This window comes from Dryobates pubescens, chromosome 10, assembly GCF_014839835.1.
Source record: "Dryobates pubescens isolate bDryPub1 chromosome 10, bDryPub1.pri, whole genome shotgun sequence".
Classification (NCBI taxonomy): domain Eukaryota; kingdom Metazoa; phylum Chordata; class Aves; order Piciformes; family Picidae; genus Dryobates; species Dryobates pubescens.
The window spans coordinates 30,560,258-30,576,071 of record NC_071621.1 but is presented as its reverse complement, the minus strand read 5'-3'; the positions used below and the strand labels follow the sequence as shown (position 1 = coordinate 30,576,071).

The following is a 15,814-nucleotide window of genomic DNA, read 5'->3' as shown; positions in this document are numbered from 1 at the left end:
AGCATCAGTAAGTATAGAAGGGTGAGAAATGGAGAGTCAGCTCTCATGCAGAAATAATGTCTGGGATATAAAGTTGCTCTAGTCAACATATCTAGGTGCTGCATATGGAAAGCATCATGAAAATAGTTTCACGGTACCTCTGCCCCATTCTGCGATGTCCAGCTCCAGGGCATGAAAACACACAGCAGCTTCAGCTGACTTCGCTGTTTTCTGGAAATGACCTTGAATTTTTAAGATAATGTTGACTTATGATGGGAGACAAGTGACAATTCTTATTTTGTACATCTCTAACTTTCCAGATACACCATTTTCAGCAGCTGGCTCTTTTCCTCCTAAAGCGTTTAGCAATCATAATTTGGTACTTACTGGCTCTTACATTCTCTAGCCACAACAGAAGCTTTCTTGATTTCTTCCACCTTACAGCTCAGTCCTGAGTTCAGGGGTTACTAACCTGATTCTATTGTCACTGAAATTGGGAATCCAACTCCTTAACACTGGGTTTCACATTAATGGGCAGGCATTCCTTCATTATAAAGGTACACAAGAGAGAGTGCTAGGGGCTGGTGAGAGGCATTGAGCACAAACCCTATGAGGAGAGGCTGAGGGAGATGGGATTGTTTAGCCTAGGTAAAGGAGGCTCAGGGGAGATCTTATGGCTCTCTACAACTACCTGAAAGGTGGTTGTAGCCAGAAGGGGCTTGGTCTCTTCTCAGCACCAGAACAAGAGGACACAGTCTCAAGCTGCACCAGGGGAAGTGTAGGCTGGATGTTAGGAAGAAGCTCTTCACAGAGAGAGTTGTTAGCCATTGGAATGTGCTGCCCAGGGAGGTGGTGGAGTCACCACCCCTGGAGGTGTTATTGGATGTGGCACTTGGTGCCATGGTCTAGTAGTCATGAGGTCTTGGGTAACAGGTTGGACCTGATGATCTTTGAGGTCTTTTCCAACCTTATTGATTCTATGAAATATGTTAAGTACAGAAGGGTTTTGAAAAGACCAAAAGAGCCACTCCATGCCCATAAGGAGCCAAGAAGCAGGAGCCTGCTCCTGAGTCTAGCTGTGAGCTTGCACAGATGGATGAACTTGAATTTGCAGGCAGCACTCTGTGCTCCAAATCTTGTTCCATATTTCTTACAATAAAAGTAGCCAGTGCTACTGTGCCACTGCCCATGGATTGGCTGGCAGGCAATTTACACTTGGGGCAATATTCTCCTTTTCCCAGTATAACACTGATATATTTGAAAGAACTAGTCCAGAGAAAAATTTTACAGAAATCACCTTTCACTCAGGAAAAAAACCCAACACTTTGCTGCTGCATTTCTCATGCAATTCTGAGTCTCCAAAACTGTCTTCATGTCTCTAAATAAGACTTGTATCTTCGGTGTCTTTTAGCCTTGAGGAGAAAACAGTATGCAACCCTATGATTAGTAGTGAGCAGGAACCCACTAATAGTAGTGGAGCAACTGGAAGGTCAGGCTGGATGCTTCATTTCAGACACACCTCTTTGCCACTTCTACATTTGCTGCCACTCCTGCCACCAAGCAATAGTTTTTAATTAAAGCCTGAAGACCACCACAGAGATGAAAGCAGGTACCAGCAAGATTTCCAACTTTCAACCTCAAATCCTGTTTCTAAATCAAAACCAAAAGATGCCAAAGGTTCTGACATTTTTAATAAGGGATATAGGACTTGAAAACAAACCATAACTGGATGTGACATTTCCATCAATCCTATTATGCTTTATCCACAATATGCAATACCTAGAACATGATCTAGAAGTTCCACACTCATGAAAACAGGAACTTACAAACTCAGGAACATGAAGTAATCAGAGGGTGTTCATGCATCACCAACACTAGGAAGTTCTCCCAAGTTCCTGCACCTTCCTCCTTCCTGCATGCATGAATGCATGGTGACTTTGGGGTGATACCTGGACATGCACTAGCCCTCCCACACCTTCCTCAAGTTTCAGTGAAAAGGAAACCCCAGAGAGAAATGCACCATACCCTCCCCTACAGTGAGTCCTACTGTTTGCCCTCCTCTTATATGAGTACCTCTACATGCCTTTTCTGGCCTTCTGGAGATAGCAAGACCTGCATGGTAGGAATAAGAAGTCTTGTCACAGAAAAGTCTTGTCAGAAAAGACAGACAGCTACCGCTCCTGTACCAGCACCTTCTTCATTGATTCATGGAGACATGTCATAAATTTGAACAAATGTGCACAAACTGAAGCTGATTAATTCATAAATGTTTCCTTCTAAGGTGTTATCAATGCTCTTACTGATAACTACAGAAATTTCTGTTTTCCAGGTTTGATGTAAAAAAGCATAATGCAGAAACCTAATACTGTTAAAGATCCTCAGACATCTTGGCAAGACTAGGTGCATTCACGTCGCTATGCTGTGAATCCCTGCCTAGATGCCTTTAAGTTTTCCCTCCAGTTATGTATTAAACACTGTTGCTGATTTTAGGCTGGAAGTGGCTGTGGGGTAAGAAATCCCAGTGTATATTTTATATATCAACTGTTAGGTAAGATCATTATTATTTTATCACACATAGCAGTGCTGAAATTTTGCTATCACATCAGTTGCTGTTTACTTACCAATGTGCTCACATCAGATGTTAAATGATTAAACATCTTTTCAACTTAATCCTCTAAAATTCTTCTCTGAAGAAAAGCAAAGCCCATTAACTTCTTCCACTTTGTTTGCAGTGTTCATTCTGCAGACCTTCTGGAGATGCTGCTATTGCTGAGGTTCTTTTTGTTAGCAGTGCTGTAGAAAATGTTTTAGATAGAACAGACCTTATCTTCAGAAACTTATGCTCCATTCTCACTCCAATTTTTGCTTGTTTGAATTGTTGCTTAGATTTTACTTCAAGATACAGGTATTCTTCCTCCACAGTATCTGTCCTGTTGCTGTAAATCCCTGGCATTTCCTGGCCAGCAAGACTCAGCCTCACTGATGTCTGTGGGACTCAAGTAGTAACACAGACTGCAGCCCAAACTTCCCAGAGATTTTAATTAAGTTTCTAAGACCCTGCAGTGAGAAAACCAACCAAAGGTCATACAAAGTATCTAGAGTCTCTGGAAAATTTCATCCCATCCTCACCACTTGACAACGAAGTTACATTAACTAACTTTTGTCATCACTACTGCACTTCAATTTTTATCAAGAGTTGTTGCAGTTTTTAGTTCAGATTTCTACATTTCCAAAGAGAGAGAAAAACAAATTCATATATTGTAAGGGAAGAAATAGGATTCTAAGACTTATTTGAGAAAGTTGAGAGAGCAGCAGTCTTCAAAATGTCTTGAGATATTAATAAGAAACATGTCCTTAAAGGCAGAGGCAAAGATGAGCTACAATAGAGAAGAGTCATTGCTACCATCCAGCAGCCTACTTTTTGCTTCTGAGCTGTCAAGCCAATTTAGAGCAGAACTTTAATGTCTAAACGGAAATTTTACAAGTTCTACTGCAAATGTCCTCAAGTATCTCACCACAACACAGTCAATTTCACCTCCCTGGCACAGTGGAGCATCTTGAGTATACACAGAGTCTGAATTCTGGGCCATATGCTCCTATAGGACAGAGGAAAGGAAAATCAAGACAGTGAAAATGGTGCAGGCAGATCTATGAGCATACAGATTTGTGCTTCACTTCTGTGCTGCCATCCAGTGTGACCTAGACAGGGTAGAGAGCTGAACAGGGAGAAATATAATGAAATTCAGTAAGAACAAATGTGAAGTCCTACATCTGGGGAAGAACAACCCCATGTATCAGTACTGGAGAGAGTCCAGCATAGGGCCACTAAGATGATTACGGGACCGGATCATATGAGGAAGGTTGAGAGAGCTGGGTCTGTTTAGCTTGGAGAAGAGGCTGAGTGGGGAATCTAATTAATACTTACAAATATCTAAGGAGTGATCATTGGGAAGATGGAGCCACACTCTTCTCAGCGGTACCCAGTGACAGGACAAGGTAATGGGCGTATAATCGAACATAGGAAGTTTCACCTAAACACAAGAAGGAACTTCTTCACTTTGATGGTGGCAGAGCACTGGAAACAGGCTGCCCAGAGAGGTGGTGGAGTCTCTGTCTCTGGAGACTTTCAAGACCCAGCTGGACATGTTCCTATGTGAGCTGCTTCACATGATCCTGCTCTGGCAGGGGAGTTGGTCTCAATAATCTTTAGAGATCCCTTCCAGCCCCTACCATTCTGTAGTTCTGTGATTCTCAGAGCACAGGATTTCCCTTTGAAAAATAGCTACTAGTATTAGACTCATCTATATTAACTTCTAAAGAGACTCCTCTCTCATATATGCTCAAAATAAAGCTCCATAACCTTTAAATTACCATTTCAAAACCCTTCTGTACTTATTTCATAGAATCATAAAATCAATAAGGTCGGAAAAGACCTCAAAGATCATCAAGTCCAACCTGTCACCCAAGCCCTTGTGACTAACTAAACCATGGCTTCAAGGGCCACGTCCAATCCCCTCTTGAACACCTCCAGGGACAGTGACTCCACCACCTCCCTGGGTGGCACATTCCAATGGCTAACAGCTCTCTGTGTGAAGAACTTTCTCCTCAGAATCATTTGGAGAAATTTTACTGGAATTAGCTATAAATTAATAAATCAAGCAAGAGGGGGGAAAAGCACAATCTTCAATTCATGTAGAAATGAAATAAACTTAAGAAGTGCAGACAATAAACTAGAACTTTCTAGTGCATGTGGTATTTCAGTATTAAATTTTTTGAAAACACTTGAAATTTGAAAGCAATCTTAAACTAGCTTAAGGGAATGCTGCATAAAAACAAAGGTTAGCAGAGCAGAACTAAACTAATAGAAAATTAATCACTGCAATGCAAAACAGAAGGCAAAAAATGGTTTATAGTCTTCAGTCATGAAAAACAGTCAGTTAGGAACAATTCTCAAAGAGGCTGTGTTTTCTGAAAGGATTAAAAATGAATTAATCAATCAATATACAGGTTCTGAGCACACATGAGCCATAAACACGTGTAGAAACTCACAGAATGTGACCGTAAACATTGATGCATACTACAAATGCTCAGATAAATCCCCCCACAGTCCACTGTTTTAACTCATATTTGGAGCTTTCATTGCACTAAGCTGCCTGCATGGTGGAATCCCTGAGTCAACACACATCTTTCTTCAGCTCAGCTGTTTCATGTGGGACAGATACAGAAGCCCACCACTAAGTGATCAGACATATCAGACACTGCCCCCATCACAAGCTCGCACTCGTAAGTGTGCTATATGTGACCTGGCACATGCATGGGCTCACAGGGAAGGAAAGGCTCTTTTCCATACCATAATTAGTAGAGAAATGCTAATTATAATATTCACAGTGTAAGTGTGAAGGGCACAGACCTTCCAAGCTTCCCAATGCCAGTTTCCCAAGAATCCTCCCACAAGATGCACCTCAGTTAAAAGCAATCCCAGGATTTACACTGGTGGTACAGCTGCTAGATCCTCCTGCAATGTGCCAGGTGCCATAGAGGTGGTTAATTGACACAATTCATGATTTTAAACACTGGTGCTGTAAGGACTAGTGTCTGCTGCCAAGCACCCAGCAGCTGGAAGGCTGACAGCTGGATTGTGTGCAACGCGTCTGTTTGCAACGCAGCTCAAGAGCCTCACAAAAAGAACCAAGTATTGGATTATTACCACTTGGCAGGCCCAAGATGTGTACACAGAGTAGGACTAACCAAGTTTAGCACTCTGACCTGCCTAACTGTTCTAAAAAAGCAAAAGGCGGGGGGGGGGGGGGGGGGGAGGAGACATAAATCATGTCTAGAACAGGTAAAACATCCACTGCAAGCAAAAAACCTTAGAGAAGAGAAAGAAAACAAATCACTCCTCAAAGATAAGGGAATCTTCACCTTTGAAAAGCTTCTAAGCAATCAGTCATCATTCCTAAATTCTGTCAATGTGCATGACAGAAGAAATCCAGATAGCCAGGAGGAAAATCAGCATAACCAAGCATCCATTTGAACGAACAGCGGTGCTGACAGAAGATGGGAACCAACAGACTAGCAGTGCAGTTTACCTTGCCAATCTTCTGGTCACAAACCCATTTGCTAGTTAAGCTGATCAGGATGCATAAAAGGAATACTTCAGAAGGAGAAAGGATGGCTGTGGCTGCCAAGTCTTTTCAACACCTCCTCAGTCTCATGCTGGTTACTGTCCAGCTCAGACTTAGACACCACCTGCTTGCACACAGAGGGTCCCTACACATCACAGTGAAATCAGGCTACTCTCTTTTCAAAGTAACAATTCAACTGGCTCCACAGTAGTTTGCCTTATTAGCAGCAATTAATCAGTAACTGATTAGAAACACATGAGGTCTACCATGCAGCTCAGAGATACAACCTGCACAACTACTGGCATATTACAACTGAGGCAAGCATAAGCCTGCTGGAACAGCTATTTGTGCAGGCAGTCAGGAGGAGCTGCTGCTGATCATTTACAACTGAATCTAGTTGTAATACGAACCTGCTAAGCACCCAGGCTATCCAGCCAAACTCCCACTTACAGACCAGGACTTAGCTCAAAAGAATACATTTTTGAGAGGGTACTGCTTCATTCAAGATTTGGTAAAACAGCAGGAAAAGTTTCACAGAAATTCTTCAGTGTGACTGTACTGTAAAATTGCTAGTGCTGCAGCACCAGACCTTGGGATCTGTATTCTCTTTTCTGGGATATTCTTTAATCCAATTTGCATCAATTGTGATCTTTTAGTTCACAATCCTTCTTTCTACCTGCGTGGGAAGGCCTCACAGGTACTCAATATTTTAAATCCTCAGTTCTTTAATCTCTTCATTAGGGTAAATACTGGCATCAAAGCCAGCATTTAATCCATTTCTAAGGACAAGAAAAGAACTCCAGATACATCCTTCTGACCTTGCAGCAGGGAAGGTTGGTTTTGGTGTTAATTAATGATACATAAGGGAGAACATTAACAGCAACATGACTAGGGGCACAACTGTTTGAGTGAAGAGGCAGGTATCACATCTACTTCTTGGTGATTCATGATGACTGTTATTATTATTACCACTTTTCATTTTTTTTCATCACTGCTATTCTGCAGTAAAAGAAAGTAGCCTGTCCACAATGAATTTTCACCCAACAAATCAGCATCCACAGTACCACCACTTTGTTCAAATTAGGAGCTTTCTTTAAAACAAAAGGAAATGACATGCAACTCTTGCAGAAAACAAGCTATCCACACCTCCCACATCACTTTAAGATGACATCTAAAATGACAGTTCTTGACATGCAGTTCCTCTGCTATTCCACTTACTTGAGGGTCCTGTACCAAATCACACAATTCATTCCTAGCATCAAAACTTGAGGTGGGGGTGGTCCTTTTTTTCTTTTTGTTGTTTGCTTTTGTTTTGTTTGTTTTTCATTTTAAATATTGACAAACAATTATTTAGCTATATTAGGTTTGGGGAGGTAAGAGAATTGTGCTGCCAACTACACTAAGAGTATGAAAAAGTTTTATTAATGACAAAGCCAATTAAAGTCGATCAAATACTATTTTAATTTGAAAAGAGCAATTTTAGAATAGAATTTAGAATAGAATAAACCAGGTTGGAAGAGACCTTCAAGATCATTGTGTCCAACCTATCACCCAACACCATCTAATCAACTAAACCATGGCACCAAGCACCCTATCAAGTCTCCTCCTGAACACCTCCAGTGATGGGGACTCCACCACCTCCTCGGGCAGCCCATTCCAATGGGCAATCACTCTCTCTGTGTAAAACTTCCTCCTAACCTCCAGCGTAAACTTCCCCTGGTGCAGCCTGAGACTGTGTCCTCTTGTTCTGGTGCTGCTTGCCTGGGAGAAGAGACCAACTTCTGCCTGTCTACAACCTCCCTTCAGGTAGTTGTAAAGAGCAATAAGGTCACCCCTGAGTCACCTCTTCTCCAGGCTAAGCAACCCCAGCTCCCTCAGTTTCTCCTCATAGGGCTTGTGTTTAAGGCAATAAGAGACAAGCGAACAGCGCTGGGTGTGTGGGGAGTCTGCACTCCACCAACACACACACTAAGCACAATCCAGTTCCTCTTTAAATATTCTATTCCTAATACATATGCATATAAAAAGTGGGTTTATTTAGTTTGTCCTTCTGGTGGTCTTGCAATTGTTCAAGAGGGGACTGGACGTGGCACTTGGTGCCATGGTTTAGTCATGAGGTCTGCAGTGACAGGTTGGACTTGATGATCTTCGAGGTCTCTTCCAACCTTGGTGATTCTGTGATTCTGTGTAATCTTCTGGTCAGCACCTGCTGGTAGGTTGCATGCAGAGTCCTTGTGGTTGTAACTGTTTTAGCTTTGTTGTTACAATCAGTACCTTTCCCAATGGTGGGTTATATGCAGAGTCCTTGGGGTTGCTTTGCCAGTTCTTACAACCGGTTCCTGTGATTCTGCTTTAATCAAAATCACCTAATTGACATGAATTATCACTCCATTCATCACAAAAAGGGTAGATATGTAGAAATGGATATGAAAAATAAATTCAGACTTCAATTAGTCATCTTCACATCATCTTCTGTTCTCACCTCACTGAAAATAGCATATTTAATCGTGTCTTTATGTTGTCACTGCTAAACAAATAACAACCATTCTACTGTCAGATTAAAATGTTAAACCCTTCCAGAGAAAATGGCATGTAATTTAATTATCACTAACCTTTTTTGTCTGTGTTTAATTATCAAAACTTACATTTAAATACTGCTTATCAACACCAATCCTTTGAGCCTCGTGTTGAGTAGGCTCTGCATGCGAGTGTCTGCACTCCCAGGCATGGGCACAAACATGTATGTAATGCTCCTTTAATGCAATTCAAGACTGAAGCCCCTTGCTAGGTAATTGCCTTGCACTGCATCACAGTTTGAGGTATGAAACCAAATTATAAAGAACTTTATGAAATAGTTTAACTGCCAACATTCTCTTTGCTCATATTTGCAGAGCTGGAAGGTCTGAACACAGCATGATGACGCAGACCCACCATGCCAAGTCACCTTTATTTGGGCATACTGGTAGTTGGCAGGAACTCTTCAAGCAGCCAATTATAATCTTCAGTTTCTGTGGAGGCAAATGCTGCTGGGGGAGTTTTTGACAAAGAACACACTTACTACTAACATTTACAGTAGTAAAATACATCCCACACATTTCTTATTCACTACTTCATGCAAATTTAACAAATAACTTTTATTTATACAGAGGGCTTCCAGGTTTAGAATATGAGGTCCCCCAGGGAGGTGATGTTTAATCGTTTGGTAACTGCGTAAGAGCGATCCACGCATAAATCCTTTTCTTAAGAACGGGTATAAATAAACCTACAGATGCACTGCAATGAGTCAAACAAAAAAATAATCAATGAGGAACTCCTAGCACAGGAAACTGTTCAGGTAATGCAGCTGACCAATGGAAGTTCACTGTTAATTCAGTGAGCATACACAGGGAAAGTGCCTACCAAGCAAACTCAGCAAATCCCACAGGCCTTCCTCAAAAATGAACATATGTGGTTTGATTCAACTTCGAGAAGCGTTCTTCAGGCTGTGTACCAGTTTCTGCATAAACTCCCTGGGTTTTTTTCAAACTGCTTAAGAGCACACAAAAAAATACTGGTAAAAATACCCTCTGCCTACAGAATACTGAGCCTGCTCCAGCCATGTGCTGATATGGAACACGATGAAGACCATCTAAACCAGCACCCGTCCCTGGTCAGTACTGCGCACTTTATGGACTGAGCTGCACTGGTAAGACAGACCAAGATTTAACAACAGACCTGAGTTTTCCAAGGTGAACTAAGCTTTGTTGGTCTGCTTTACCACTCTTTTAAAAAGACACCTTTATTGAATAACTTAAGAAATCATGGTTAGGGTTTCTTTTTCCCTTATTCCTGGTGAGGCAGGAAATACCAGACCACAGGACTGATTTTTCTTCTTCTTCTGTTTTTTAACTAACCTGTCAGGCTGAAATATCAAAATATATCTATTTCCTTTGGCTTTAAAATAAAATATTTTAAAGGAACAAACAGAACACCAACAATTAACAAAACCCACACATATTTAGGGGGAAAACCCACCAGACCTCAACATTAAGTGTATTGTTAATTTGAAGTGAAGCATTTCCTTCTAGATACTTAGAAGAAAAGCAGAGGGAACTAAACGCTGCATTTTCCTGGGAGTTTGCAATAATGGTGATGCTCTTTTACCCAATACTTTGAGGATTAAATTCAGTCACTTAGCATATGAAAGATCCAGCCTTTTTTTACCCCTCTCTGCCCAGTAGGATGCAGATCCGTTAGTCTTGATGCATAGGATAGTGCTTCCTCTGCAAGGCTGTAAAAGGAAACAGCATCCCCCCACACTAACACTTCTACTGTTCTGCTATCAGCAAAACTAATGCAATGTATTTTCAGAGGATGCAGCGTCTCAGCAAAGAGACTAACAATCTGAAACACAGCTGCCACATTGCACAGTACTCCCTGAAGAGATTATGTGTAATGAAGAGTGTGGAAGATAATTTTACAGGTCATTTCAAGCAAGATAGTTGAGGTTGGAGATAAAATATGGAAGAAACTGATATGCTGCACGCAGGAAAGAAATTATTAAATATATTATTTAACTAAGAAAGGGTTTTAAAGTATGCACTGAGTTTGATAGTGCCAAGAAACACTTGATCTGAAAACCACAAATGCTGAAGAATGATCTACACCTCAAGACACTTGTGCACACCAGACTCCTTCCCGCTCTGTTTTCAGCTGATAATTTTGTGTGCCTCATTTACTTTACAAGTGACATTCTAATACACAATGATCTTTCCTCAAGTGTATAAGAAAACATATTCATTTTTCACTGGGCAAAACATTTCAAAGTATAAACAAACAGTATAATCAGATGTCTGACTGAATTAGTGCATTCTCACTAGTTCAGTACGCTGACAATCTGTTCTTCAATAACATTGTTGCAGCAGGGAAGTTTACATAAAAGTACAATCACTCTCAAATCCCTCTGCACATCAGCACTCGGATTTGGACTCAGACCTGAAAATGCACTTTCCATCCTGTTTTAAACTAAAAAAAAAATCAGGCTCCTTGCCAATAAAATACTTGTGCATGAGGCAAAATATAAATAAAAGTTTAAATCCATATTTTTTTTGTATTTCAGGAAGTAACCTACAAACATGCATGTCACAATGGGGTTTGTTTATATATTAGAGGTGAAAAACTGACTAGATAGAAGAAAGTGTTTACATGCATATTATTTCTTACATGTAATCATTAAATTCTTTGACAGTAGCCTCGTCTTTTGGAAACTGTTTAATTATGAATGCTGCAGAGAGCCTGAATTGTGTTTTTTCCTAGCAAGGCTCCTGAATTGTAGCCTGAATTGTGTTTTTTCCTAGCAAGGCTCCTGAATTGTAGCCTGAATTGTGTTTTTTTCCTAGCAAGGCTCCTGAATTGTAGCCTGAATTGTGTTTTTCCTAGCAAGGCTCCTGAATTCAAAAGAAAACCAAGACTTTTCATCTCAAAATCCCACTGGAATTTCATTTGGCACCACACCACAAATAATGGTAAGAGCCTTCTCTCCACTTGCTGTTGAAAAACTGTGTGACTCTGCTTGGCACGGCTGATAAGTTCAAGCTGAAGGTTCACTTGCAACAGAGGTAGCAGCTACCTCAGATGTAGTTAACAAAAAGCTGTTCTTCAGAAAGAAAGGTACTGATTTCACAGTCTGTTGATATGACACACCTTGCTAAGCACAAGTACTGAAATTCAAAGAATACCTGGAATATTTGAGGAAGTCTGTCAGATATCTTGTTACTCAGAGAGTCACTTAACACTGACAGGTCAATATTTCACTTATTTTCCCAATTTACAAGTATTTTATTATTTAAGCACACTGTACTGTTTCACCCTAAATGTAACAGAGTAACTCAATAAGCACTGCTGAACTCATCCATACAACACTGAACCAGCTGGGCTGACCACTGACAACTCTGATTTTTCATGTAATTACTCTTTTTGACAATGAATCACCTGAAAAAATCATCTTGGGAGGAAAAAAAAACAAACTCAATGTCTTTTATGCAACAGACAAATATTTGCTGTTATAAAGGGACTATGTAACAAAGTAGTTTGTAACAAGCAGTAGTTTGACGGATTAGGGCTTTTGTTGTCTTTAAGTGGTTATTTTAGGATCCAGCCACTACACCACTTAGACAAAACAACACAAGAAAAACATGCTTTACAAACACACAGTAACATCAACACTAGCACTAAATGACCACTAGAGGAAAACTATCCCTTGGTATTAAGACTGCTTTTCAAGCAAGTCACATGCCATATTACATTAGTAAGCACATTAGCCACTCAGTAATGTTTAAAAGGAGGTACACTTCAGGGGTTTTTTGGACATTAGCCGTAGTCTGCACTATTGTTCTGCATTAACCACAATCACACAAGAAGTTTCTCAGGCATTTCTGCACGTGCAAATGACATCTATAATTTTCCAGTTACCTTGAAAAGAATACCCTTAGCAATTGGATGTACCAAGAAATGCCCTAAGTGAAATGTAAGTAGCTTTAGAATAGAATAGAATTAACCAGGTTGGAAGAGACCTTTGAGATCGAGTCCAACACTACCTAATCAACTAAACCATGGCACCAAGCGCCCCATCCAGTCTCTTCCTAAACACTTCCAGTGATGGAGACTCCACCACCTCCCTGGGCAGCCTATTCTAATGGCCAATCTCTTTCTGTGAAGAACTTCTTCCTAACATCCAGCCTAAACCTCCCCTGGCACAGCTTGAGACTGTCAGCTGATGTAACCTGCAGGGTTATTTTGTTGTGCTTGCATTTAAGCGCAGACAAAACATTTCCACTCAAGGAACCGTGTAGTTCTAAAATGGACAAACCCACAAACCCCATAGTTTAGACACATAATCCAACGGGCATCAGATATCCATCCAAGGACTTTCACAGGAAAATATAGCACCTGGCAACATGACCAGCTTCCCGAGCTGTCACATCTCTGGAGAAGTACTTAGATAACAGATACTCACAGTGTTTATTATGTTTATTTTTATTATCTCAGTGTATGGACAGGTTCAGCACACACACTGAGTCCAAGTATGAAATACTGATTTTGCATAAGTCATCTGCCTCTACAGATACATAGTAAGATTCATATAATATTCCCTTAGCATAAAAATCAGGAAATATTTGTCATCTAAGAATTTGCAGCTAAAGAGAAGTATTTTTACTGCATGTAGATGACAAAGATTACAAACAACATGTCCTAAATATGGGCCAACTGATAACATTCTTGGTGATTTGAAGGACACTAGTAAAACCAATGGCTCTTGGCTGAAAAGACAGATCTACAGAACATACCTAAAATCTGGTGTAGGTGGAATTTAGGCAGGAAAATTCAAAACCTATGCTTAGTAATCACCATAACCTCGAGGAGCCTATAGTCATTGCATTCACCTCTGCCAAACAAGGAGGCCTTTGCAGTGTTTGTGTGCAGGTACTGCCTGCAGGTGCCTGTAACGTAGCTCCATTCCACATCCAGGGAAGCACCAAATGACAGCTTCCCCACAGCTAACGTGCATCTGAAAAACAAGCACTGCCTACTAAAGCACTCTTTTCAGTAGCAATTATATAAATCTGAGAAATTCCCTCAAATTTATACCCACCATGCTTATCAGGTGCCTCCTGTCTACTCTCTCAAAGACGGACAGAAATGACACAGAAATACCTCTGGTCAGGAAAGGACTCCTGGACCTACCTGTAACAAGAATCAGCCATCTAAGGCCTTGACGTAATTGGTGATAAATTCCTGCTAGCATAGTTCTGCAAAGAACTTAACTAGGATGCAGGCTTTTCCTTAGTTGCCACTGTGAGATGATGAGGTGAACTTCACATTTGTGTGCAGGACTAAGAGCCGCTAGCACAGGTTTATACTGCTGAACTGAAAATACCAGCGCTCCACAGGCCTCACAGATTTTGCTTGAAGAGATGTTTAGAATCACTATGCAAAATGTATCTTGGTGTAGCTGCATAACCAATCTGAAGCAGTGCACAGAAAAGGAGCTTCAGAATTTCCATATTAGTTCACAGCTGAAGTCCACTAGTCAGAACCAATCTCTAAACTAACCTGTGTGAGGTTTTTCTTCGGAAAGCATTCGTTAGCCAGATATATTCATAACTTCTGAGATGGAGTTTAAGGCCAATGTACAATAATGTATGCATCTATAGCAACATAGGCATAGTGTCTATTAAGACACTTAGGAATAGCAATATAGCAGTGAATTCTGAAAACTATGGTTGCTCTGAACTGAGTTTATAAATAACCAAACACTGTGCCTGTTACCAGTTTCTTTACTACTATTTCTTATATATCTAGATGACTGGCAAGTAGCTGCTAAGTCACTCATGCACAGAAAAGCAAAATCTGAGAGGTTGATAACTGGAATTCACCAAGTAAGCAGCAAAATACAGTTTGTACCTAAAAAAAAGTACACATCCTCTGGTAATCACCTGAGCTTTTAGGATTCATCTTGCGTTGCTTAATACGCATTTTCCCACTCTGTGGGGTAGCTTCTCTTCAGAAGCATTAACAAATGGTAATTACAGAAGTCATGCTGACAACACAAACAGAGGGACACTGCCAGCACAGAGTGGTAACTGACCTGGACGTTAAAAATTGCGGTTCCTGGAACCTTTGTAATTTATGTTTTGTTTAATTGTTATTGTATATATTCTTACACCTTATTTTAAATGATAGCTATTCAGCAAAACTTAGAGAATGCAATTACAGGAGGCTTCATGTTCTTGGCAAAATGCAGTGATGAAATGATTATGGGTTTCTGAACACGCCTGCAATGTGCACTCTTTCTGGGAGGAAACGACTGCAGGAGTTAAAATGGGTTTATCTATACTAAACCCATCAGATACCGTTAGTTTTAAGTACGACCGACATCCCTCGCACCACTCCACAGCAAGCTGAGTATCTCCTTTGCTTCCCTTGCGGCGGGGCAGGTATCCCGGTCAGCGCCTTGCAAGGAGACCGCTGCCGGCTGGGCGCGGGGGTACCACCGGTGTTCCCCTGCCTTTCGCATACAACAGTTACCCCGGGGGAAGACGAGGAACGATGCCCGAGTCCCCACCAGCAGCCTGCCAACACCTGTCCAGCCTCCGCCTCTCCTCCTCACTCCCAGGGGAGTTTACTCAAATCCCCGCACCTCGGCCCGCTCCGCGCCCGCGCAGGGATGGAGGGACCCCCGGGCACAGCCGACGGGACTCACACGGGGTAGAAGGCGTAGGGCGGCAGGGCACTCTCCTCGCAAGGCTCCGCGTCGAGCAGCAGGTAGTCCTGGCTGTCGTTCCGCCGCGCACCAGCCGCAGGGGAGTTGCTCTTCCGCGGGGTGTAAGGCTGCGTCTGGCTCATGTTGTCCCGCGGCTCAGGCGCCCGGACGCGCAACGGCTCCTTCAGGGCGTCAAGGAGGCAGCGCAGAAGGGTCCGGTGTGGGGCACTGCAGCTGCCTCCTCACAGCGCCGCGTCTGCCGGCGGAGGGAGGGCAACGCGGAGGCCCGGCTCGCTCCACGCCCCGCCGAGGAGCTCCTGTATCAACCGGTGCCACCGCCCTCGGAGCCGCCGTACGCGGCGCCGGAGACAAATGCAGTCCTCGGACCGGGGGCAATAAAGTTTGCGGCGCGTCAGCTGGCGCTGCTGCCCTGGCCGGCGGGAGAGGGCGGGAGGTGGGAGGGCAGCGG

At 42.1% G+C, this 15,814-nt stretch overlaps 1 protein-coding gene across 1 annotated transcript in view; it reads right to left on the bottom strand.

The window, feature by feature from the left end:
• The window catches only part of TRPC6 (transient receptor potential cation channel subfamily C member 6), an 87,320-nt gene extending 71,720 nt beyond the window's left edge, over positions 1-15,600 (bottom strand). The window contains exon 1 of the mRNA XM_054164584.1: positions 15,346-15,600. Coding sequence (XP_054020559.1) covers positions 15,346-15,488 — 143 coding nt within the window. The 5' untranslated portion in view covers positions 15,489-15,600. The remainder of the gene's footprint in view (positions 1-15,345) is intronic.
• Between the last annotated feature and the right edge of the window lie 214 nt (positions 15,601-15,814).